This window comes from Dysidea avara, chromosome 8 (genome assembly GCF_963678975.1).
Source record: "Dysidea avara chromosome 8, odDysAvar1.4, whole genome shotgun sequence".
NCBI lineage: Eukaryota > Metazoa > Porifera > Demospongiae > Dictyoceratida > Dysideidae > Dysidea > Dysidea avara.
Window position 1 is genome coordinate 7,311,198 of NC_089279.1, and position 27,516 is coordinate 7,338,713.

At 37.2% G+C, this 27,516-nt stretch overlaps 2 protein-coding genes across 2 annotated transcripts; both read right to left on the minus strand.

The window, feature by feature from the left end:
* Nucleotides 1-875: 875 nt before the first annotated feature.
* On the minus strand, nucleotides 876-19,573 carry LOC136264358 (transient receptor potential cation channel subfamily A member 1-like). The gene is made up of 2 exons (XM_066059083.1): nucleotides 19,488-19,573; nucleotides 876-3,761 (listed from the first exon to the last, which is right to left on the minus strand). The coding sequence occupies exon 2, from the start codon at nucleotides 3,750-3,752 to the stop codon at nucleotides 1,038-1,040; it is 2,715 nt and encodes a 904-aa protein (XP_065915155.1). The 5' UTR covers nucleotides 3,753-3,761; nucleotides 19,488-19,573; the 3' UTR covers nucleotides 876-1,037.
* On the minus strand, nucleotides 11,519-12,678 carry LOC136264719 (uncharacterized). Its single transcript, XM_066059496.1, has one exon. It carries the CDS (start codon nucleotides 12,515-12,517, stop codon nucleotides 11,519-11,521), a length of 999 nt encoding a protein of 332 aa, XP_065915568.1. The 5' UTR covers nucleotides 12,518-12,678.
* Nucleotides 19,574-27,516: the final 7,943 nt, after the last annotated feature.

Sequence of the window (27,516 nt, forward strand, 5' to 3'; positions counted from 1 at the left end):
CTTGAATCTGCCATTTCTTTCGCACTGCTAAGCGCATGCGCCAAAATACATAGGACAACGGACTTGAAAACCCCGGTAATACCTGTTCCATACTACATCTAGCATTGTGATGCAGGTGTGCTATGTACTTATCTAATGCTGGTTAGCTGAAATGTGTTGCTACACCACCCAAATAAACACAATTTATCTCCCTCCGTTAACTTTGTTTAACAAGTTAAACTTCATTAAATTTAGTGTTTGCATAGCTTGTGGTTGTAACATCATACCTGATACTGGCATGCAAGTATCCAGCTGAGCACTGTACAGTTGAATATAGTCCTGGATTCATCTCTTGCATGATTTTCCCCTATATACTCAGCAATGTAATGCTAATAATGACTTGCTAATTGGTCACACTACACTTAGTTATTATGAGGTCCATCAGATACTCACGCAATCTTCTGTGAGATAAAACACTCTTTCTGTGAAATCTGTCATTATAGCCCAATTTACCTGTATGACTATATAGTAGAGTCTTAACTTCTTGTCATTGGGTAACGTGACCAACAAACAGTCACAGCTACACTGTTAAAAATGAAGTGCTATGGTAGCACCTCTAGGTGCTATTTTTTGACTGGAGCAGTCAAAATTTAGCACTTTTAGGTGCTACCATAGCATTTTTAGGTGCTATCATAGCACTTCATTTTTAACAGTGTAGTGGCTTAGCTTTTTCTCTAAGTGTGCAATGCATGTGTCTGCGTAGGAGAGTAGGTATGCGCCATCTCTACATCTTCACATAGCTTTAACATTGGACCATAACATCCAACTACTGACACAAATCACTATACAAAATAATTATAAGATTATATTGTATCGATGCAAATTACAGCTTTTGTTTTATAACAAACGCAACGTCAATACAATAGCAAAGTAAAATGTATAGAATGTTAATAGCTGATAGGAATACGACATATTCTTGTTCATATGTTTAAAATATGATAATTATATATATATATATATATATATGCATGCATGTTTACTGCTCTTGTGTTTGTAGTTCACTTTTTTGAAAGCTGTTCCATTAATAACTTTTGATGCTTTATTACTGTTTCAATTTGACGTTCCATTGCCTTAATGCGATAATGCATATCTTTCTGCTTGTTATCTTCATGCTTTTGTTTTATTTCTGTGTGCCCACTGTGTTTAAGAGGTGGTGCAAATTTAGATACAAAGAAATTCCAAAGATTGTATGCTTTGTCGGTCATGGAAACTGATCCTTTAATTTTGTAAGACTCTGGAATGATCATAATTCTTTCTAGGAATTTTGGAATGTGTGGATCCAACTCGAGAAACAGTCGTATTCGCAGCTTTGCTTGATATAGTAATGCTTCTTTTTCAATATTTCCAATGCTGCCAACAGCAATTCCAATCAACAAACTGCTTAGTGCAATAGTAAGCACAACAGTCAGTACTAATACAACAATGTATGTAGTTTTCCTGTATTCGAAGGAATCTATCCCTTCTTGCCAGGCTGTTTCTTTCCGCTCAAGTAGGAAGAAATTAAAGCCACGAAATGCTGCAAAGAATGTATTATAAATAGACAGAATTGGATTATTGTATCCAACTTCTTCTCCAATAAGGATGTACATTATTAAACCAAATCCTATAACATAGTACAATCCAACAAACAAAGCCTTGGTTATCCTTATCAGTAAGTCATAAAACATGATAGGATACAAACCAAACACATCAAAGGAACGAGTGAAAAGATTTAGAGCCAACCAAGCACACAAGAGAGCAGGAATTGCAGCAAGCCATATTGTAGGGTTACTGATTATGAAGATGGCAGTAAAAACAACTGTGCAAATTTCAGTAAGCGTATGGAACCAGTGGACAACGTTAACATATGCTTTCCTTTGTCGAATATAGGAGATAATTTGACCAACTATCACTATGATATAGACAAGGTTAACAATTAACGTGATACCTTCAAGGCCATCTGGTACACCATCATCTGAGTCAAAACAGAATCCACATGATTTTTCCTCCACTGTCTGATTACTATCATTTATCTCTGAAGTTGCATTTGGATTGCTATCTGTTACGTCAGACATTGATGGTCTTGGTGGGTCAGAAAATGCTACCAGTGCACTCAAAAGAATTGTGAGTAGTGCAAGTAAACCAGTCCTAATTTGGATGTATGCTCTACCGTACTTTCTCCATTTTAGATTTAAGAAGTTTAGCAGCAGAGGATGTACCAGAAGATCATTTCGATCATACTGTAATATTTCGTTGATCACAATTAATGGGTTGGCATTGTTTTGATAACGGACTGTAAACAGAAGATAGATATGGCAAAAAATAAGCTGGTAACATTTACGGTTGTGATCATGATGGAAGGTACATGTGCTTTCTGCCTGATTTGAAATATATTTAAAATCATAATTCTTCCAATAACCTGGGTCATTTGGATGCAGCTGTGCAGAAGTGATGCTGTGGTCCATTACAGCTTTGGCAACATCTGGAAGTGTATGAATAAGATGGATCATCGGAGCTGGATGAATCGGTGAGATCAAATCTAAGCACTCTTGCCACCTCTCATGCTTAACTGCAACCATTGCCACAAAATTATCTCTTCTGAACATGGCTATGTCAAGAAAGCTAGCTTGCTGTACATTGTGGGTAATTGAAACTCCATTGTCAAGAAGAAGCTTTATAATTGCGGGATAACCGCTTGTAGCAGCTAAATGCAAAGCAGTGTCGCCATTCTTTGTGATTAAATCTTTTTGAAATGGGTGTCGCTTTAGTAACTTTGTTGCCACATTTAGATGGCCACGAAAGCATGCATAGTGAAGAGGTGAATAGCCATCTTTGGTGCTAACTACCAACCCACCTCTATCTAACAACTTTATCACTTGTTTTAATCTTCCGTGTTCTGCAGCATCATGCAGCGGAGTGTGTGTCATAATGTCACGGTTATTGATGATATACAAGGCATTTGGTATCTCAAGAATGTGAGCCAACAAATTTTCATTGTGAGTAATAGCTGCAAGGTGGATAATGGATTTTCCTTTCTTGGTGATTGCAGAAATTTCAACACCTAGGTCTTGCCTGTTTAGCAATTCTTCTGTTGTGTCAAAGTGACCTAAACTTACAGCCAGAAGTAGTGGTGTGTAACCTTCATCATCAGGATCAGCAGATATCTCATATATCTGTGGGTGGTTGAGAATCAATTTGATGGTATCGATTTTATGGTATTGTACTGCAACATGAAGTGCATTTCGACCCTTATTATTCTTGATACGAGGGTCAGCTTTTGTAATTAATAGCTCTATTGTTTTAACATCTCCCCCATTGATAATGGCAGCATGAAGTGGAGTGTTTCCATTGCTGTCACGTTTGTTCACATTGACTCCATTGTCAAGAAGAACTTTTACAAACTCTGCATGACCAAACATTGCTGCTTTGTGTAAAGCTGACTGCTCAGTATCATCACCTTCATCAATGTCACAACCTTTAGTCACCAGAAACTCAACAATCTCTGCCCTGTTTTCTGTAGATGCATGATGAAGTAGAGTAAACCCATGGTGACTTTTCCTACGAAGCTTTGAGTGATCTTTAAGTTTTTTCAGTTCGGTAAGCTTTCCTTCAGCTGCTAGTTGTTCTGCGGGAAGTTCTAACCTTCTACCATCTAAAGGTGATAAAATTTCTGGAATAGCTTTGTATCTCTCTTTTAGCTCAAGGCCAGCAACAGATTGTTTGTGTCCACTCATAATTCTCTCCTGTGGTGATAGATGTCCAGTGTTAGTGACATATCAATGATAGCACAAATAGAAGGAAAAATTAGCCATAAAAAAATAAGGAAACAAGAGAAGTTGCTTATACCTCTGGATATTTAATCTCTACTACATTCTATACCTGATGACTGAATTAAATGTCCACTAGTTTATCCACAGGTGTAGGTGACCTCCCTTGTTGATCCCTAATTAAACTTAAATTACTACTGATTTTGTTTTTCCTTCTATTTGTGTATTTACTTTGTTCGTAACATAAGGTCAACATTAATTAATTCCTTGTTTCCTGTCACCCACCCACATGCCACTTTTTCACTTCATTGGTAATTATTATTGTAATTAAGATTTAGAAATACTACATTAATATTTCTGCTAGCATTAAAGTTCAAGAAACTCTAATAGAGCAGTCAGCCACTTCAATATTAGTCACATTTACTTACCGGGAGACATTTTTATAGATTCAAACTCCTACAAAAAGTGTTACTTTGTTACTAAATTTCTTAGAAAGTGCTTAAGCTTCATAATTATGACTGGAGAACCAGTGCAAAAGAAAGAATGGCAACATAGTTGATGTTGTTGTTTGAACGTGCACCCCAACTGTCAATTACTGAAAAGTGGAATAAAGGGAAAACACTACAGTGGATCACACCTTTCCTACATAACAGATCACAGCAAGTAGTATAGGGGTCATTCCATACCAAATCAACAAAGAAAATCCCAACCCCTTTGGATTTTCATGAAATTTGGTATGCGGCCAAGAAAGCTGGCGACCACACCATGAGTATATTGACAGGAAGAAAGAAAACAGCCTTTTCATGCGAGTATAGCTCCATGTCCCCTTCTCCAAAGCACACCATTTTGCATTATAGCTGTCTCCCAGGTAGGGTACGCCACACAGCTAATTTGATTGAATTCACAACAGCCATTTGCGAGATATGGGCATTCAAAATTTCATTTTAAGTTCTTATGTTGTACGAGGGCTACGGGGGCTTTGATTTCTTTTTGCACATTTTGTAAAATTGCTATAAAATGCAAACATGTAACTTGATTGCCTCGATCTGCATTGTCCACTGGTTCCATATGCTTACTGAAATTTGCACAGTTGTTTTTACTGCCATCTTCATAATTAGTAACCCTACAATATGGCTCGCTGCAATTCCTGCTCTCTTGTGTGCTTGGTTGGCTCTAAATCTTTTCACTCGTTACTTTGATGTATTTGGTTTGTATCCTATCATGTTTTATGACTTACTGATAAGGATAACCAAGGCTTTGCTTGTTGGATTGTACTACGTTATAGGATTTGGTTTAATAATTTACATCCTTATTGGGAAAGAAGTTGGATATAATAATCCAATTCTGTCTATTTGTAATACATTCTTGCAGCATTTCGTGGCTTTAATTTTTTTCCTGCTTGAGCAAAACGAAACAGCCTGGCAAGAAGGGATAGATTCCTTTGAATACAGGAAAACTACATACATTGTTGTATTAGTGCTGACTGTTGTGCTTACTATTGCACTAAGCAGTTTGTTGATTGGAATTGCTGTTGGCAGCATTGGAAATATTGAAAAAGATGCACTACTCTATCAGGCAAAGCTAAAAATACGGTTGTTTCTTGAGTTGGATCCACACATTCCAAAATTCCTAGAAAAAACAATTGTTCCAAAATCTTACAAATTTACAGGATCAGTTTCCATGACTGATAGAGCATACAGTCTTTGGAATTTTGTAGTATCTAAATTTGCACCACCTTTCCAACACAGTGGGCATGCAGAAATAAAAGAAAAGCATGAAGACAACAAGCAGAAAGATATGCATTATCGTATTAAGGCAATGGAACATCAAATTGAAACAGTATTAAAGCATTATTGATGGAACAGCTTTCAAAAAGGTGAACTACAAACATAAAAGCATGCATATTAAACTTAGCATATGATCAAGGACATGTCGTATGCCTATCAGCTATTAACTTTCTATACATTTTACTTTGCTATTGTATTGATGTTGCGTTTGTTACAAAACAAAAGCTGTAATTTGCATCGATACAATATAATCTTATAATTATTTTGTATAGTGATTTGTGTCAGTAGTTGGATGTTATGGTTCAGGGTTCAAACTATGTGATACATTGAAGATCTAGAAATAGCACATACCTACTCTCCTATGCAGACACACGCATTGCACACTTAGAGAAAAAGCAAAGCCACTAGCTGTGGCTGTTTGTTGGTCACGTTACCCAATGAGACAAGAAGTTAAGGTTCTACTAGTCATGCAGGTAAATTAATTTTGCAAAGTCTAAGTGTATTACATCTGTTTGGATTTTACAGTGTTCATGAATACTATTTTAAAATATAAGAAGTTGTTGTAAAGTTGAACAGCCTTTCATAAATCCAAATTGATACATAGAGATGGCATTGGAAATGGAGGCTATAACTTTGTTGTATATTATTCGTTCAAGTACTTTTGATGCAACACAAAGCAAAGATATATTAAAATCATGAAGTTGGAGGGTAAATCATTCCTTATTCACCAAATTTGCCAATTCCTCTGCCAAACTTTTCTGTTATTCTGTAGGACATCTGTACATGTCAGCGGACATTACATAATAACAGGAAAGTTTGGTGGAGGAAATATTTGATGGAGAATTTGGTGAATAAGGAATGATTTACAGTGGAACCTATCTAAGCTGGTCAAAACTTTGGGCCGGTCACCTTCAGGCAGATGGCAGCTTTTGCAAGTCGATTAGTGTATAGATATCTCATTTGGAAAATTTATATTTGGCCATTATATGGTAGTCTTTCTATAGTACAGTTACTGTACCAATACAGTCACTGTACCAAATTAAAACCCTGTTGAAGAGCGATTTCTGAATGAAGAGCATGTAACAGTGAATTCACGTACTAAGTTTGTTGTGAATCTGAGGAATATTCAAGGAGTTATGAGCGTTTATTCACATAAAAAAGATCTAACTTCTGTCATGGCTATAGGGTAAACCGAGTATAGAAATAACTTGAAAATTGGTGTGTAGATAGGTTGATCATCTTAGAAGTGCCTTTTGATAGTTCAAATAGTAATAGAGTTACAGCAACAAAGTTATAAAACAAAAACCAAGCAAGTATAAAATTACGGGATTGAGATACTCTAATAGAGTAGTCACCGCAGGATAAAAAAGGTGTACAAAAATTGTCGAAAACAAATCTACCAGAGTTCAAACCAGGGACCTCCATACCTAACATCTGCATCCTTAACCACTGAACCACTGCTACCTTGGCTGATCACCTCACTTACTTTCTGCTTTATAAAATGAAATTTCTAGTTGAAAACTGCTTATAATCAAACATTTGTAATTTCATAGATCTATCAATAGAGCACTAGATTGTTCTAGAACATTCTATGTATGTTCTATTAGAAATCTTCAAAAAATGTGCACTCAAATAATATTATAAAATATTGAATTAAACCATGCAATGAAATAAATTTATAAGTCTGTCTTCAATATTCATACAGTACGGTAGTACTGTATATTAGGGATCATGGAGATTTGGGTTTTCCTAGCCAAAATATTCATCCAAAAACCAGCTTCACAACTCCATCCTGGCACCTTGGCAGTATAGGTTAGGTATAACCAAGCCCAAAAGTGCCTTCAGTATGACTTCCAATAAATTATTACAAAATTAAAAAAAGTATTCAATGGAATTTTCTACTGACTAACTGCCTGTCTGTCTGCCTGCTTGTCTGCCTGATGCTTTCAGGCAAGTGTAACTCGATAACGGCTAAGGCTATGGGCTTGATTTTTTCACTGTTTGACGTCACTTTGTCCTGAGATGTGCCTTTTGGCATACCGCATTACGTACAATGCATGCATCATGGACTTACCTTTGTCCTTTGTGTCCCATTTCTTTTTGCTGACAGCCCAAGGTGTTGATTCCACGATAGCACGATGCATGGCTTCCCTACAGTACATTTGTAAATGTGAATTGTCCGTTTTTTCCATGATGACTAGATTGATTGCAGAGACGATTCTAACACTGCTCTTCGTTTGTAACACTGTGTAACTGGCCAAAAATAGCTGAAAGCGAAGTGTAGTGGCGGCTGCACTTTCGAGGCAGTATTTGATAGTTGGGGCACATGAATCATCGCATTTTCGTGGTGACTGGATTGTTGCAGAGACACTTTTTCTACTGTTTTTCACCTGTAGCACTTTGTAACGGGCTGAACATAGCTGAAAGTGAAGTGTAATGGCCACTGCACTTTTGAAGTAGTATTTGATGCGCCATTTAGACGAAAACATTTATTCTGGTGCCATCATTTCTTTTGTTGCGGTATGCATGGGTTCACCAGTCATAATAATGTTATAAAAAAGTAAACAAACAAGTTGAAGGAAATTTAGGAATTTTAAGTTCGATTAGGGATCACAGAAAAAAAAGTTGGGAAACAAGGGAGGTCGCCTACACCTGCAGATATACTAGTAAATATTTAATCCCTAATTCAGTCTTGGTCTTGGATATAGACTGAATTAGGGATTAAATGTTCACTAGTATATCTGCAGGTGTAGGCGAACTCCGTTGTTTCCCTACTTTTTTTCTATGATCCCTAATCGAACTTAAAATTCCTAATTTTCCTTTTAACTTGTCATCATTGTATCTACATAGAAAAGAAGAAATGTGAGTAAAAACAAACTCAAAGTCAGCCATAGGCTGGTTTTGGGGCCTTGTAAAGTACAAAAAGAAGTGAAATCCATACAAAAACAGCCAAACTGTGCATTAACATCATTGCAGCCATTTCTTGGCTGCCACCTTTGATTTCACAACTTTTTTCACCCAGGCTTTTTAAGGCCGCACCACTTTTTCACAGTTTAGCTGTTTTTGTTTGGATATGGACTCTACTAAGAAACTTTCTCACACCAAAATGTGGCCCATTCTATTGATCTTCCTTTAAAATATGACCACTCCAACTTTATTAATAAAATGGCCATAACTTTGTCAGTGATTGTCACAAAATCTTTCTGTTTATATTTTTGGAAAGCTTATTAAATTCTTTTTCAAGTGATATATAATGTATTTTAATTACTAAAAGAAAAGGCCAAACCACAAAAATGTGACCTTTTCCTTTGATCTTACTTTTTTCAAAAAGGATATTTCAATTACTTTCATTTTTTGCTCAAATATTTTCTAATACCCTCCTTTCATGACAGTAAGTTTGAAGTTGGGATGGCATGAGTTGTGGCTACATGTGTAATTTTACATGCTACCGGGGGCATAAGTATGAATATTACTATAACAATATAAACTTTACAATTAAATTATAGTATAGAATCTCATCAGAATGTGGTCAAGTTGTAATACACATACAGTTGGAGGCATAGTATAGAAGTATCATAAGGTGATTAAACAGAAACATCAATACTCACCATTGCTGAAACCACACCAATATCCCATATTGTTATGTATATTGATGCAGTTATGATAACAATATGATTTTGGTGCAAACACCATCAGGAGCCCATAATAGAGATTTTATGAACTCGTGATGCCATATAGTGGGAGGGTTTGGTAGCAATTGATACTGTCAGTTTTGTGAGAGAAAGTTTGACAAAATTGTAGAAACTTCACAATTAAAATTATGAAGTTGGAGGATTTTAATTTGGTACAGTGACTGTATTGGTACAGTAACTGTACTATAGAAAGGCTACCATATAACGGCCTATTATAAATTTTCCAAATGAGATATCTAAAAGCTGCCATCTGCCTGAAGGTGACCGGCCCAAAGTTTTGACCAGCTTAGATAGGTTCCACTGTAAATCATTCCTTATTCACCAAATTCTCCACCAAATATTTCCTCCACCAAGCTTTTCTGTTATTATGTAGTGTCTGCTGACATGTACAGATGTCCTACAGAATAATAGAAAAGTTTGGCAGAGGAATTGGCAAATTTGGTGAATAAGGAATGATTTACCTTCCAACTTCATGATGTTAATGTAAAGTTTCCACAATTTTGTCAAACCTTCAAGCTTACAGTACAATAAGATAATTTGCTACCACTTTTAGTCAAACCTCTACACTATTTATTTTCATATGCTATCCACTACTACCCACTACCTTCTGAATGGCAAATTCACTGTATTACTCCTATCTTTAAATCTGGTGACAAAAACAGTGCCACCAACTACAGACCCATATCTTTGCTTGTGTTGCATCAAAAGTACTTGAATGAATAATATACAACAAAGTTATAGCCTCCATTTCCAATGCCACTCTATGTGTCAATTCGGATTTATGAAAGGCTATTCAACTTTCAACAACTTCTTATATTTTAAAACAGTATTCATGAACACTGTAAATTCAAACAGATGTAATATACTTAGACTTTGCAAAAGCGTTTGACAGACTTCCCCACAATGAATTACTTTTACAACTCTGGAAACATCAGTATCATTGGCAACTTTTGGTGGTGGTTTAGATCTTACCTCAACAACAGACAGCAATGTATTCGTCTTAATGGCTCATATTCCACCTTCCTACCGGTCCTATCAGGTGTGCCTCAAGGGAGTATCCTAGGACCACTTTTATCTACATCAATGATTTATTTTTATCTGTCTGTTGCTCTAATGCTCTCTCCTTTGCAGATGACACAAAATGCTATAAACAAATTCTTGAACATCAAGACTCCATACAACTTCAACAAGACCTCGATTCAATGGCAAACTGGTCTAGAGATTGGAACTAATTTTTTAACACCAGCAAGTTTATACATCTATCATTTAATACAAAATTCCCCACATCCTATTTCATAGACGACACTACAATCAAAACTAGTAGTACTCACCGTGACCTCGGTGTCATTTTATCAACTGATTTATCGTGGAAAAATCATTATAACCATATATCAGTTAAAGCCTACAGAACCCTCGGACTACCTTCAGCTGCGCAATTGACACTCCAACCAAGAAAACTTTGTATTTAGCATTAGTTAGATCACAACTACTTCACTGTTCTCCTTTAAGGCACCCCTACCTTATTTGCGACATCTCTACTTTAGAAAGAATCCAACGCCGGGCAACCAAATTTATTCTAAATGACTATGTAACCGATTACAAAACACGTCTTATCAAACTTAACATGCTACCACTGATGTACGCCTATGATCTTTATGACATACTCTTCTTCATAAAATCAATCCAGCATCCATCTAATCATTTCAATATCAGTAACTATGTCAATTTTTGTCGCAATCCTACCAGATCCTCCACCAGCAACAAACTTCAACACAATTTTACATCATCCAACAAACAAACAAAGTAACTTCTATTTCAACAGATTACCAAGAACCTACAACAGTCTACCAGTACTTGACTTCAATCAACCTTTTTCCACCATTAAATCACAGTTACTCAAGATCTTCTGGCAGCATTTTACAAACAATTTTGACTCTGACAATCCTCACAGTCTGCACTTTGTAGTACCTGCTCCAAGTCTCCCCGCCTACCAAACTTCAGCAGTAATTAGTTTTTTGTTGCTCTTTCTTTTAAAATAAGAACTTAATATGTAAGGGGTGATCCACAATTTTCAGCCTTTTTGCAAACGTACAAAGAGTACTCTTTTTTCTTACCCCCTCCCCCCTACTATAAAGCGTACTATAAAAATGTTGATCTGTGCATACACCATAAATCGAGAAGATTTGTATGTACACAGTTAACATCAATACACGTTAAAATACAGGGTTAGCTATGTACAACTGATAGTCTGTTATTAATTCTTTTTGGGCCTTCCTCTTCCTAATTTGTGGTTTTTCTCATTCTGATGTTTCTGCAATTGGTATCTTGAACTAAATACTTCGCCACATACTGGACATTTAGCCCCAGGCTTTGACTTTTTGGCTGCGCCTGAAGAATTATCTGAAGCTGACTCGCTTCTTGATCGTACTCCACCATGGATCAGTCGCAAATGCTTAGCCTTATCATTTTCACTTGTGAAGACATACCTACATTTATCACAGTGGCTATTCATTACTTCCTTTAGATGCTCATCTGGATTGCTAAATTTTAATGCTGTTGTCAACTGGTGAAATATCATATAGTGGTCCAAATGTTGTGGATCAGGGGTAATTGGTGGAAAAGCCCATCTCCTACTCACAGGTAGCTTCATTATGTTGACTGCCTGAACTTCTTTGTTTCTACAGTCACACATGTGTTCATCACAAATCCCCCTACGAAAACAAACAAAGCCTCTTATTCTGTCCATATGCTTCGTGAAATATTTCCATTCTTCTAATATTTTTATTTTTTCTTCACTTTCTCTGATGGACTTTAGGCTACCCGTGACAGTGTCTTTGACTGTGCAAAAATCTGTGTATTGGTCAACACAAGGTTCTGTAATTCCTTTAGATGTAATTCGAAACCCATCGTGGACTTTTCCATTCCAATAGCTATCAAGAGCATCTAAAGCATTTGAAAAAACTTGCTTCTCCTTTTCATGCAGCTCTTCTGAGGTAAGTGATTGTTGTGAAGGTGGAGTGTCTTCACCTGGAAGACAAGCTGACAAAGAAACTCCTGCAAGCCACTTTGAGCAAGGAGACCACAAATGCTCTATTGGATTGTATCGGGATAAGCCAGGTGCATAACAAACACAGATCAACATGTCAAAATTGTGATCCCTCCAAAATCGTCCAAGATGAAACTGGGTTAAGGTAGATTTTGGTGACCAGTCTGCCCCTCCATCACAAACCAGTGCCAATACTGCTCTGTTCATTTCAGGATTTGCTTCTAGAACATTATTTAGATCACTGAGGTGGTTAACAATGGTAGTTGAAGTGTTCTTGACACACCGATTGTATACCCATAACGGACCTGTGGCTGGTGCTTTCAGAACATCTCGACCCAATGAATCCTTGATTATTTCATTATCTCCATGTGATTTGAGCATAAGGAAACCATCAGGCTCTATTAGGTAACCAGGAACTGGAAAATCATGATCATGACAGTGAGGAACATCATCACTAGGAAAAAATGTGCGAATCTGGTGATACCTAGAAACTGCTTGGCCTCCAATGTGAACCTTAGCCTTACTGTCACAAGAAAAGATTACCACTTCATCTGGATATTCTGTACACATTTGGCGTACTACAGATACTGTAGCAAAGTATTCATGAGCATTTATATTGTCTTTGCTAATGTCACATGACTTTACACCAACACGAACATCCAGATAGTCCTTATGTCGAGCAGCATCGCGTGAACTTTCATTCGCCGGCTTTAAAAGATAGTGCATTTTTGATTTTGAAATTTTGGTTAAACCTTCTACATTTTTCAGGACATGCTGTCGTATGTCTTCCAAACGCACTCCACATGTACTAGATGTACCACTCCGTCTTTGTACATGGGCAGCAAAGCCATGGAGTTTGATAAAATCAAGCATCACAGTCAATAGCTGTGGAAATTTCTTTTGCAAAGGTACTGGTCCAGTCTGTTTATAAAACATGATACCTTGGTCAATTTCAGCAACTCCAAGCTCTTCTTCAGGACTTTGTTCTGTGTCATCTTTTTTGTCCAGCACCATCACTTGATGTACTAATCCTGGGCTAAACACCATTTCAGTGTAGTCAATTAGTACATAGTGTTGACCACTTTTGACACAAACAACAGGAAAATGTTGTTCTAATTGGTGGATGGCTTGACCCACAGTATCTTTCATATCTACATTCAGATTGTACTCCTGACAGATTACATAGTCTGGAATGCAACGCATCCCATTCCAGTGACACTTATCTTTGATTGAAGGGAAAAGAGCTAGCTGTTGTACATTTAATGGAGCAAAAGAATTATTATCAAGCATTTCAGCATCATGTAGACTATCAACTGCAACATCCCAGGTAAGACTAATACTGTTGCTAGCAGAAAAAATGTATTCATTTGAACCAGTAGCTTTGTTAAAACTTCTTTGTTTTTGAGCCCGGACACATGCTTGTATCAATGGAATAGTTTCTTCTAAGACACGTTTGGTGTCAAAAAATATGGGTAGCAGTGACGAAATCTTACAAAGCTTTTCCTGGCATGACTTTAGCTGAACTGTCAAATTAGATGACACTATTTTCATACTACACAGCTCCCTTAGATTTTGTTTTAAAATACTTAACACCTTTTCCCCATTTTGGTATGCCACATGTACTTTAGATCCCTGCTTAACAAAACTCTGTTTACTTTTCCAAACTAAAACAATGTCATAGTATTGATTAGTGGAAACAGCTACTGTGGACAAAACTTTCATAAATTCTGGGTGAGATGTCAAGTCATCCGTTAGCAGGTCATTGGGTTCAATTTTTAAATGAGTACACATCATGGAAATTGTTCGCTCTTTATTATCCTCAATGTGCTGCTGCAATACTGTTCCACCACTAGCAGCAACAACAGCTGCAGTAGTGTGTTGCACTTCCACAACAGTTTGGACTGGATTTGACTGGACTTCTGTGCTAGTGTCTGATGTAGAGACAGACTTTCCCTAGAGGCAGCAATACTTATCAACACAATGTAGTCTGAAACATGTTTACAACAAACACCTGCTCTACCCACAAATGCCCGCCTCCCATACCTAGTAGTGGGCCTATTCATTCCTGAACCCACTTCAAAAGCATATAGCAGTTGTGAATGATGCAATACAGCAATTTAAAGTGTAGGCTAGTAGCTTTATTTGCTAGCAGTGCGTGGTTGATGGCTGACTTAAGAGTTAAAAACAACAAGTGTAAGTGTACTTAGCTAGCTACACCGGCCTGTAACTGATATAAATTAAGTAGCTAGGCAAAACTGTCTATAGAGCTAAGTTTCTGTGGTACATAATATCACCTTACCTGTGCTTTAAAATATGATTCAATGGGCTTTGTTTTCTGGCTTTTCAGTTTAGCCTCTGCTTGTTTTATTGTAGCAAAATACTCTTCTTCAGATGCGGAAGCACAGCGTTTCCAATCTTCTTGAGCTCTTCTAACAGCATCAGCTCGCTTTGTTCCACAATTCAAATAAACACTGGCATTAACGAAGTGTTGGTAACGGTTTACTGGAGCTTTATGAACTGAATTTGGATTATTCGCCAACTGAAATAAAACGTCTTCCGCCATTTACGTATACTGAGCTAGCTATAAAAAAGTTCACGTGATTATTTTTAAATCAGCATTTTAAAAAGCGTACGTGTAGTGCTACCCCCTCCCCCCTAGCGTACGTTTTGTACGCTTGCAAAAAGGCTGAAAATTGTGGACCACCCCTAAGTAAGTTTATTATTAAATACACATGTAAGTTTTAAAATTATAGGATAGTTTAACTATATATCAAATGTAAAATGTATGTAATAACTTTAGCCAGCTAGCTTAAATTTGATTGCAATTTTATACGTTCAATTGTAAGTTGAACGTATACATTTTCTGGCTGTAGGCACTAGTTGCCCACAGACCTTTAATGCCTTGCCTGCATTAAAAAACAGTTAAAACAAACAAACTCTATTATGGCATCAGGAGTTCATAAAATCTCTATTATGGACTCCTGATGGTGTTTGCACCAAATCATGTTGTTATCATAACTGCATCGATATACATAACAATATGGGATATTGGTGTGACTTCAGCAATGGTGAGTATTGATGTTTCTGTTTAATCACCTTATGATGTTTCTATACTATGCCTCCAACTGTATGTGTATTACAACTTGACCACATTCTGATGATATTCCATACTATAAGTTAATTGAAAAGTTTATACTGTTATAGTAGTGCTCATATTTATGCCCCCAGTAGCATGTAAAATTACGTATGTAGCCACAACTCATGATCTACTTGCCATCTCAACTTTAACTTACTTCATGAAAGGAGGGTATTGGAGATTTTGTGACAATCACTGACAAAGTTATGGCCATTTTATTAAACCAGTGTAGTATTTTGTAATAAACTTAGAGTGGTCATTATCTTAAAGGGAGATTAATAGAATGGGCCAAATTTTGGTGTGAGAAAGTTTCTTAGTAGAGTCCATGTCTATGCCGGATTTTTTTGTTTGTTGATTTGGCATGGAATGACCCATAGTCATTGAGGGCATATGTTCATCCCATATGAAATTATTTCAGGGTACCGCGGCAGTTTTAGGACCAACACTATTTCTATTACTGATCCAACAAGTGAATGTGTTACAGTATAATACTCTCAATAGCAGCTTGGCGTATTATATTGAAATATGTCAAGCAATCAACTAATAGAATTAGTATTACACTTATTTGTCAAGGACTCAAGGTACCTTGACAAAAATCTGTAATACTAATTTCATTGGCTAAAATAGTGTGGTGTGTTCCACCGGGTCACTACTGTTTACCCGGATGACCCACTGACCCGAATAGCAATCCGGGTCAGACCCAGATTTGACCCGGATTAATTAAAGCCGAGGCATGCGATAAGAGCTATGTTTTGGGTAGTCTCAAGTGAGTGAGGCTACGTTTTGAGCGTTCGATCCTATAGTTTGATTTGTGTTAAGTAAACGAGTAGCTTTATTATTATTATATTGTTTAATTAGCAGAGCCCGCCTGGGGAATAAGTGCCAATATACATTAAAATTAAAAGTGATAGTATAATAATTGTTTGAAGCTGTCAATAGTTTGTTGGTTGATGATGTCTTGTGGTAGTCCATTCCATTCTGGTATTGTTCTTGGAAAAAATGAGTACTTATAGTTGTCTATCAATGTACCGTATATGACCGTATAGAAGCCCGGGTGTTTATTTCCTATAAATCATTTTTGACCCGACGTTTAAACGAGACCGGTGTTAATTTGGACCCCGGCGTTTATTTCTTACTAGCCACTCGTGAAAGAATGACAGGTGTCAGTACAAGTACCTACGAAATACGAAATCCATAGCCCATCACGTACATACCATTCCTTGCTCTGATAGCTGTAAAGATCTTGGTATCTATTTCTCTGATAGTTTATCATGGAGATTACACTATCAAGACATTACTTCTAAAGCTTATAAATCTTTTGGATTACTTCACCGCATATTTAAGGAAAGTTACTGTTTGGAGACTAGGAAGAATCTGTATGTTTCAATGATTAGATCTACTTTAATGTATTGTTCTTGCTTGTGGAAGCCATATTTACTATCTGATATTGAACTGTTAGAAAGAGTACAAAGGAGGGCAACCAAATATATTCTTAATGACTACACCAGTAACTACAAAGAAAGGCTTTTGAGACTGAAACTTCTTCCACTGATGTATATTTACGATTTAGCTGACATCATGTTTTTTATAAAATCAGTAAAATTTCCATCTGAAAAGTTCAACATATTAAACTTTGTAGAATTTATCTCTGGACCCACAAGATCAGCAGGTTACAAACTTAGACACATGATAGCATCTAAAAACAGTATAATGAATTCCTACTTCTACCGTATACCCAGATTGTGGAACAGCTTGCCATTAATTGACTTATCCCAAACCCTCCTGATGTGTCTAAACAGTGCACTGATGTATACTGTTTCCAAGCAGAAACAGTATACATCAGTGCACTTCGAAACTGAATGCAGGGAAACACACATCCCTAGGGATATGTGTGCGGGCCTGCGGGGAACGCCTTACCTAGGGAACATAGAGGAACTCACCTACCATCGGACGGGTTCCAAAATCGGACGCAATTACTCGAGTACAACAGGAATTTTTGAACAACTCATATGTCTTTAGATAGTTCAAGGCTGTGGGACTTTGGGCACCAAGTATCAGCTTTCTCGACTTCTTTGTCTGGTGGCAGCAGCCCTGCAAAGTCATTTCCGATTAATACGTATAATCGGAAAAAACAGTCGATTCACGGACACTCACCGTCTACATACCAGACTTGCATTCAATCAACAGTTTTCTACCTTAAAGTAGTAGAGTAACTCATCTACTTTCTAAATATCCTAAATCAAATCCTTTTAATCACGAATTACAAATCAAATAAAATGAGAAGTCACTGGAGTAATAATCGCACCATAAATTTAAGTATACGGAAACTTGATTAAGTATACGTTATTTGAGATACGTATACGGGAAATGTTCACCGTATACTTTTACAAACACCGTTTACTTCCGTATACTTAAATTCATGGTGCGATTATTACTCCAGTGACGTCTCATTTTTATTTGATTTGTAATTCGTGATTAAAAGGATTTGATTTAATAAACCAGGGATATTTAGAAAGTAGATGAGTTACTCTACTACTTTAGGCCCCTATTTGGTGATTATTAGTTTCTCATCCACCGCCCGCATCCTTCTTAAGCTACCGCATGGTAAGCCATTATTTACTCTGCGCATGCTCAGAAGAACACGTGATACCAAACTGTTATAATTTTTGCTGATGAACGCTACAATGCGCTATATATCACCAGGAGAACTGTTGTTTTCCTTAGCAAATTACTGCAGTGCCAGTTGCAATCGTGCTTTATCGACTTCATCAAAGCAGGCTTTCAGTTGACTGTCGAAAAACAGTTGGCGATCACGAAAAGTAGAATCAGCTGGTGAAGGAATTGTTTGTAGTAAGAAAGAAAGACAATTTGGACAAGGTCTGTACATCAGTGTCACAGTAAAATAATGGCATAATGGTAATACCCTCCCGCCCGCATCATAATAATTAGAAAGGCTGGATGAGAAACTAATAATCACCGAATAGGGGCCTTAAGGTAGAAAACTGTTGATTGAATGCAACTCTGATATGTAGACGGTGAGTGTCCGTGAATCGACTGTTTTTTCCGATTATACGTATTAATCGGAAATGACTTTGCAGGGTTGCTGCCACCAGACAAAGAAGTCGAGAAAGCTGATACTTGGTGCCCAAAGTCCCACAGCCTTGAACTATCTAAAGACGCATGAGTTGTTCAAAAATTCCTGTTGTAGCTCGAGTAATTACGTCCGATTTTGGAGCCCGTCCGATTTTAGGTGAGTTACTCTAATACCCGGGGAAACATATATCACTGTGACTTGTAGATCGCTAGCTAGTTAGTGATATGTGTGCAAGGAAACACGGATCCCTAGTGATATGTGTGCAGGAAACACAAAACTCGGGGAAACACATATCACTGTGACACCGCCCCTGCCACACATTTTTTTTAAAAATTTTTTTCCCGGGCTAGATGGACTGCCCTTGCCACCACCCCCAGTACTAGGTGTTAAAGTGCTGGACAGCTGGAAATACCAGCAATCAAACAAGGCCGCCAGACTCCAAGCGATCCTCGGAGTAGGCCAGATCAATATTAGTGGTTGATGGACGGCCAACTGAAGAGCGATGACCCCTCAAACACATCGCTGCAGATCTTAAAAATGAAAAGCAAAGCCTACATCGCAGCCAGAATAAGCATTTGCTGTAATTAATGCTTCGCTTCTCAGCCAACATTGAAGCAAGCTTCCTGAAAACTGTTGTAGCAGTGGGCCCCATGCCACCAGGAGCTGCAAACACCAATGGTTGCAAACACCGTTGTAGCAGTGGACCCCTGCCACACATATCATTACTCACAACTCTCAAATCTCTTCCTGTGTACTGATGACACTAAACGCTGCAAAATCTGCCTGATCAATTCAGACAAGCGTAACTCAATAATGGCTAACTATAGAGCTAAGCCTACGGGCTTAATATAATTTTTCGTAATAGCTATACCGTACTGCAATACTGAGCGTGCATGCAGATATCAATATAGAATAAGTGCAGCTCTATACATAATTATTATACATACCTTATGATTTCTTGGATATAGCTATATAGAAGAATGAAAAGTAATACACAACTGTTGGACAAGTAGCTAGCTAGCTAATACGTAGCTCATACTGAACAGTGCAGAATGGTTCACTAATTTTATAGCGATGAAGTCATATAACTGAACCACGCTTCGATTAACATAGCTAACGTCTCTGTAGAGATGGCTCTCTTTGTCTAGCTATTCTCTTGTCTAGCACCACCACGTGATACCTCAACCAACAAGCTTACCGCTCCAACAACAACTATAGACACTAGAATTGAAACTTTAACTAGCCCAAGGTTATGAATATACTACGTAGCTATAGCTAGCTATTATACCATTCATTGATCTCAACCAGTCATCACCATCCATTCACTTTCTGACATTCCATGCATGTACCTCAGTGGCGGATCTAGAAGGATTTCGGTAGTTTTGACAGAAACTTCCTTTCAGAATTGTACTTTAAAGTGATGATGGCTGAGTAAGCCATTCTTCTATTTAATAACTTACAGAATGTCTTCATTTTCATCTCTGAGACTAACTAGATCAAATGCACAGCAGCTCACCTGTTTGCTAGAAATTTATTTTTCAGGCGCTTGTATCTGGGTGAGTAGCGTAAAAAATTACAAAACGAAAGAGAAGAGACCCTGATGAAAACTTAAAGCAAAGGAAACCATTATCTCTTTTTGATTAAAGAACAAGTAAAGATGTCTAAATGGTAGACTAGCACAGTAGGTGGCCTAATTAAGTTATTTTTCTGGCTGCCAGCACAGGTTGTTGGCATACCATAAGGCACTGTTGAAACGCCTGAAGAGCCCGCACATAGCCTGGGATCCAAACAGTACTTAAATGATATTGACTTCTCGTGTGTCATTAGGGTTATTTTATTAGTCACTATCCCACTATAGGGACCCACAAGAAGGATACTGAAAGTCTGTGCAGCAGGGAGTCAGAAACATGTTACTCTGTTGAATGCAGACAGGTATGTTACAGATCCAATTTTGGAAACTAATAGACTGCTCAGAAATTACCAAAAGTGGCAATTTCTGGCGACCAAAAGTAGCCTTTTTTGGCAACTTTTGATAGCTCAAAAAGTTTGGACAGCAGAGGAAAGATGCTAATTCTGGCAAGTTGTTGTCCATAATTTCCATCTTTGGCATTTATGAGCAGTTAAAGTTGCCAAAACTGAAAGTTTCCAAAATTGGCAACTATTGTTTTGCTTTGAGCAACCACAACAAATGGTGCTCCAAAGTTACCAAATCTGGCAGTAATTGTATTTGTACTTATAAAGGACAATAAACACATTGATTGTGGGATTTAATTTGCCAAAAGTTACCAGAAGTGGCAACTTTTTGACGCTAAGAAATTAGTGAGCAGTTCAAAGGTTGCCAAACTTGGCAACTTTTGGTTGCAAGAAATTACCATTTTTGGTAATTTAGTTATTTTTGGCAACTAAACATATCACTTTTTATGCAATGCCAAGTTGGAAGTTTTTGCAATCAAATTGGCAAGTTCTTAACTACACAGAATTATCATAGCTATTAGACACTTTTCAAGCTGGACAAAGGTTGCCAAAACTGAAGCTGTTCTAAAACTGGCATTGTCTATGTTACTTTGGACAACAACTAGATGGTGCTTAAGTGTTATCCCACTTTAATTATAGTATGTAATAAATGGGTTGATTTAGTAAATGCAAGTTAATCAGTTTCTACAATGTAGAAGTGTTAAGATTGTCCATATCACATCTGTTTCTTAATGACCCTTTTACACCTATGCTTGGCCAAGGGTGTAAATTCCTTGTATGGTCGGTTGTTTTTTTCTTCTTGTACAATTTCATCATCAACCTCCTCTTCATTGTGTGATGGTAGAGGAGATATAGTAGCCTCTATTTGTTCTCTTCCCTCCCACTCTTCTTCAGCTTCCTCCTCATCATGACTTGGCACTTCCACAGAATTGCCATTGGAGCTACCAACTCGATTACCATTGCCATCGAGTTGTACTTTTATATGTGACCAGATTTTACAAAACCAATCCAAATCACACATCAGGCAAAATCAAACTAACACCTCCAATGGATAACTGCACTATTGTACTAGTAGTTTTGACACTCAGTACTACTCAAACTACTCAGGGCTGGTTTCAACAGATGTCTTTTCTGGGTGGTGTGTAGAGCTCGAGTGGTAGTTTTAGGCCTTGTGAAGGACCTGGCTTGGCAAGAACCAGTAGTTACTGGTGGACAGCCTGACAATGTTGGCCAGACGTTTTCTGTGGATTTTGCTACATGTCAGCCACTAAGGAGTCAGCACAGCCCTGTAATCTCATCTCCGGACTCCAATTGTAGTCTGCCTCCATTTTGAGGTCTAACCCTTGCCCACCCCGCCACCCTCCACCCCTTTGTGAGCATTCATGATACTACTTCACTCGTCCAACTGCTCAGATTTTCTATCTTATTTGGCGGGAAACTCTACAAGCAGCTACAAGTACTGGAAGTGGCATGAAAGGTAATAGATTGATGCATCTTTTATGTAAATTTCATATGCGTGCTTGCTATCCTTGGAGAGTTATGCTGGCTTGAATTCTTTAAAACCGCTTATCTCGAAACTTCTAATGTGCGATTTGGATCGTTTTTCCAAAATCCAGTCACATATAATAAAAATATTATTGTTTAGTTTTTTTGTAGATTTTAACTGCTTTGATCATTAAGCTACCAATGAAATGTGCATATTTTATTAAATGGGTTAGATGCCTTACCTTCAATAGTAGCTGTACTTGAGTGGTTCCACAATCAATTTTAAAAACTTAAAAAAAGTTTTATGAGTAGTGGTAGATTTTGAATAATCGCCATATCAATTTGACAACTAAGGTAATGAACACTGTGGCATTTAATCACGTAAATACAGAACTTATTTTAAGGGATAACTATATATTGTTCTTTTTAATATTGTTCTTTTTGATATCAGTCAGGTTGCTGCAATCTAGTACAGTCACAATGCCTTATTACTATTGGCAGGCTAGTATGTTTATTTTCAAAAGTAATCTTTGTTTTTGCCTAACCAATACTGCCAAAGTGCCATGAAGGGATTGTGAAACTGGTTTCTGGTCACATTATTTTTTTGTGAAAAGGTGCAAATTTTTATGATTCCTAATATACAGTCCTACTGTATTGTTTGATGTACTTTCATTAATGCATATGTAACAATTGCAGAAATTTCCCAAAATGGAAATTGTAAGCACCTCAAAAGTGGCAACTTTTTGTTGCCAGATGTGGGAATTACATAAATTGCCAATTTTGGCAAATATCAAAAATTGCCATTTTTGGCAAACTAAATCCCACAATCGATTAGTTCATCATCCTTTATAACAGGAGTAATACACTTATTGCCAGAATTGGTAGCTTTGAACACCATCTTGTGGTTGTTCAAAGCAAAAACAGAAGTCGTTAATTTTGGAAACTGTAAGCAGTTCCCAGTTTTGTCAATTTTTGGTCTGCTCAGAAATTGCCAAATATGGCAATTATGAGCAGTTAAAAAGTAGCCAGAAGTGGCAACTTTTTGCTGCTCATAAAGTGTGAGCAGTTCAAAAGTTGCCCAAAATGGCAACATTTGGTTGCCAGAAATTGCCATTTTTGGCAATTTCTGAGCAGGTCTAAAGCTGCCATAATTGGTTTGTAACATACCTCATGCAGAAACAAAACCCATACCAGGTGGTGACTTGATCTATATACAACTTAATCGCAGTCTATACAAGTGACATAATTCCATTGCAAACCATACTGGCACAATATAGCTAGCTCAGACATTGCGGCTGATAAACCAGAGGTTGCGTAAGTTTGATTCTCAATGAGGCCAACCACTTTTTTTACACTTTTTACACACATTCAACACAAGAAACATCAGCCTGCATGTGGCACATTCCATGTACGCACTGTTAAAATTAACTGATGTGCTATATGGTAGCTGCATGCTATGGTAGCACCTATAAGTGCTAAATTTTGACTGCTTTAGTCAAAAATTAGCACCTCTACCTAAGTGCTACCACATCCAAACAAAGTTTCAACTTACTATACGTTTTCAACAAGACAATTTATTACACAAGTAGTTATCAAGTTGAAGGGCTAGAAGGCTGGTTGTCTCATCTTACACACAGCACACACACACACACGCACATCCATTAACATGTAAATAGTATATAATGTCAAAAGTTAGTGTAATATCATACAGTAGACATTTAAATCTCTCAGAATACACACTATGAAGTGACATTTGTTCTTGTGTAGCTACAACTGCAAACAATGAATTTGTTTCTATGATGATGTCAATATAGTTCATTGCTTGGGCTGTTTCATGTTTGTTAACAATCACTTGATCCCTCAAACATTTTCTCATCAGCTATCTGCATTTGTATAGTAGCAACTGCACACCTGTTTGTAGATGTTATGGTAACATGATGCCTTTTTGGACTCTTTGTGCATTCCACTAGACATGAGTTCCTTTCATTGATATTTGATAGTTACACACTTAAAACTAACTGTGCAAACACATGTCACGTTGTAGCCACATGTCATATCTAAGACTTCACTTATACTGAGAAATTGTTTACTTCATTGCACTGTTATTTGATCAGACCATATCTTGAAACTTGAGAACTATCATATTTCCTATGGTGCATGTAATAGTCATATACCACAGCTGCAAGGAATTTTGCTGATATAATATTACACAAAAGCTGATCATGAGGGCTGCAGGCCTGAGAGCTAAGGGTGTATATATCAGCAAAACCCAATGCAGCTGTGGTATAGGTGATATATATATATATATATATATATATATATATATCACTTGAATCAGTAAGTTAATACATTAAGTTAAGTGCTTTGGACTAAAAGTTTAAATCTACTCGTCCTCTTTGTAATAGTTAGAGACCTACCACAAGGATCTTCATGATTTTATAAACTTGAGGCGAAGCCGAGGTTTTTAAAGCCACGAAGATCTGTGTGGCTAACTGACTTAGAATATGGTGTGGGTGTATTTATATTAGTAGATAGATTGATTGATTGTGGGTTGAGTAAAACATCATAATGTCAATTACTTTCTACACAGTTATATATAAAAAGGAAGCTCACTGATCTATTCTTCCTCCTGAGGGAGGCATAGCAGATCAGTGATCAATTGTGATATCTGCAATACTACTCAGCATAAACTGGAGATAGGAGGTCACATTTTAGAGAACCTCTCCAGAGGCCTCTTAGGGATTTTAAGACCCCAAAGATCAAAGGATTTTATGCATACCATTTTCTAAGTGTTGTTAAGTGATGGCTGAAACGTGATGGGTAGAAATATGCATCCATGCATACATTACCCAAACAAATATTTTAGTGATCATTTGCTTAGAAACAACTAGCTACACTGAGCCTACACCCTAACCTGTAAGCCAACATCCACAATTTATTGCTCTGTGTTGCTTGATATAATAGTTTGGCATCAAAGTCATGAGCAAATTGTATTCCCATGTTAAATATCAAGACATTCCTGAGCTGTCCCTATGTACACCCATGCTAAAGTAAACTTGAAGAGACTTATAATATTTTCAATGAAATACGTATATGCACATCTATAGAGTTAAGGAAGCACCCAGACTTTGTGCACAAATTATATTATCATTCATGAGCTATAAAGCTCTGATAATCTCTGGTTGGCCAGCAGCATACTCATAAAGAATTCCATCAATGCAAAGTGAATTAGCATACTGTTCATCAATATGGTAGAGAGTTTTAGTATTCAATTAACAGCAGCAGCAGCTACAACAAAAGTGGTATTATCTGTGTGTCAGGGTTGGCATAAACCACTAAATATATTTGATGCTTTACATTGTAAATATTTTGTTCATTATGGACATGAGATAATGCATGTTATCTTAATTTTGGAGTGGCATTTCATTTTCTGAACTACAATCAAGAAAGAATAGGGTACAGTTTTATACATTATGTTTTTACTTAAAACTGGCACCGACAAGAATCACCCCAGGTTCCTCAAGTCATAGGATAACCATGGCAGAAATTTTGAAGTGATTTGTGATTTTTAAACTTACTGGCACTGAAAGAGGGGCTTTTCAAGCCATTATTCTCTCCATGGCTAAGCAAAAATTGTCACAACTGATAGTTGTTGAAAACTACATTATAGGTATAACATGCACTTGTTCCTAGGTGTACGGCATAGCTATATGAAAAGAAATAAGTTCTCTTTGTGCATTACAAGCTATGCAATAATAGAAAGCCACATAATTGAATAACATGAACTCTTTTCATTGAAATTTGATAGCTACACTTCAAGAAAATGTCACTTTGTTTGATAAATGATTTGAGATCAAAAACTGGCTACCTACTATTTTGTCATGTTTAGGACTTTACATGATGAGAATGTATTGATTAAATCTCATAACAATACATTTACCAAGGTTAAATATCATCTTACAAACTAATGCCCAATGGGATAAAGCAGTGGCGGATACAGGGGGTTGTATTGCTGTTGCTAGTCTACTAACTAGGTGGTTTTTCCTGCCTGCACCCACCCCATAAACTGATTTGGGGTGCGTGCCTCATTGTCAATGGGGTTTCTGCTGACCAAGTGAGTAAGTTATATTCACTACATGGTTAATCTCGATGCCATTCTAATCAAGGTCAAAAAGTGGCCTCTTCATATGCAATAAGCGTCTTTAAAATAATTATTGTTTTAAAGATATTGCGACTGATTACTTCTACATCTGAAGCTTGCATTTTCTAATGGCGTAATGGTAAGACTTAGCACTAAAACATTGCTGGAGAACGATTATTTTGTAATGAAATATTTACTATATTAAAAGGTTTAGCTAGACTGATGCTACCATGTTCCAGAGTGACCCCCTCCTTTAAACTGAAGTCCAGATCCACCCCCTGGTAACTATTCTGAAAATTCTCCAAAATTTTTTTTACCGGTAGACCTAGGAGAACCTATGCCTATGAACTCAGAGTGGAAGGAGATCGGGAGTACTGGTTGACTGCAGACTGATGAAATCCTTGATCCCAGGATGGCATAGACTGCAAGCTATCTGTGTACCTAGTCACCACCTGGTATGGGTTTTGTTTCTACATTCAACAGAGTTTTAGTAACATGTTTCTTACTCCCTACTACACAGGGTTTCAGTAGCCTCCTTACCCTAGTGGGAGTAGTGACTACTACCATAGATAATCTATTAGGGATGCAACAGTATGGGTAAATACCATATTGCATATTGCCTTAAATATTGCAAATTGCTGTATTGTAATATTTGGATTAGGGCCTTTGGTGATGTTAAAGTGCCATACTTGTGTAAATAACTCATGGATATAAGCTTCATAAAATACAGTAGATATAGTGTCATGTGGTGTACACCCACCAGTCAAAAGCTGCTAATGGCCAACTGTTATTAAATAGTTATTACAATACAAGTAGGCAGTACTACAACCAGCACTGTTTGTTTAGGATATGTGGCTTCTAGTCACCACTAAAACATCAACAATTACATTGTGATGGCTTGATTCCCACCCTCCAGGATGGTGGCAGCTGAATAGGCTAATTATCCACAAGCCACAGCCCATTACAACCCTGCAATATTATATTGTAACACAGCAATATATTATAATATGCAGTATATCGATATGTTTCATCACATGTATTGTGATAGAAAATATTGCATATATCGATCGATTATCGAAAATAATTACATTGTTGCACCCCTATAATCTATGCTACTACAATAGTAGCTATATGTATTATGCTTGTCGATCAATACTTGGAATCTTCTGAGGTGCTGCATGAGTAAGTAAGGAGTGAGTCCATTGTTGCACCTTCTGGTGTCCCCAAAAGGTGGCCTAATCTTTTCTGTGATTGTGGAGTCGGTGTTGCTGTTGATCGTTCTCCAGTACTGTCACTTATAGATTCCTCTACGTATACTGCTGTAACCTCCAAGGGATAAGCTTGGTTATTAGTTCTCTCAGTGGACATCATGTTCT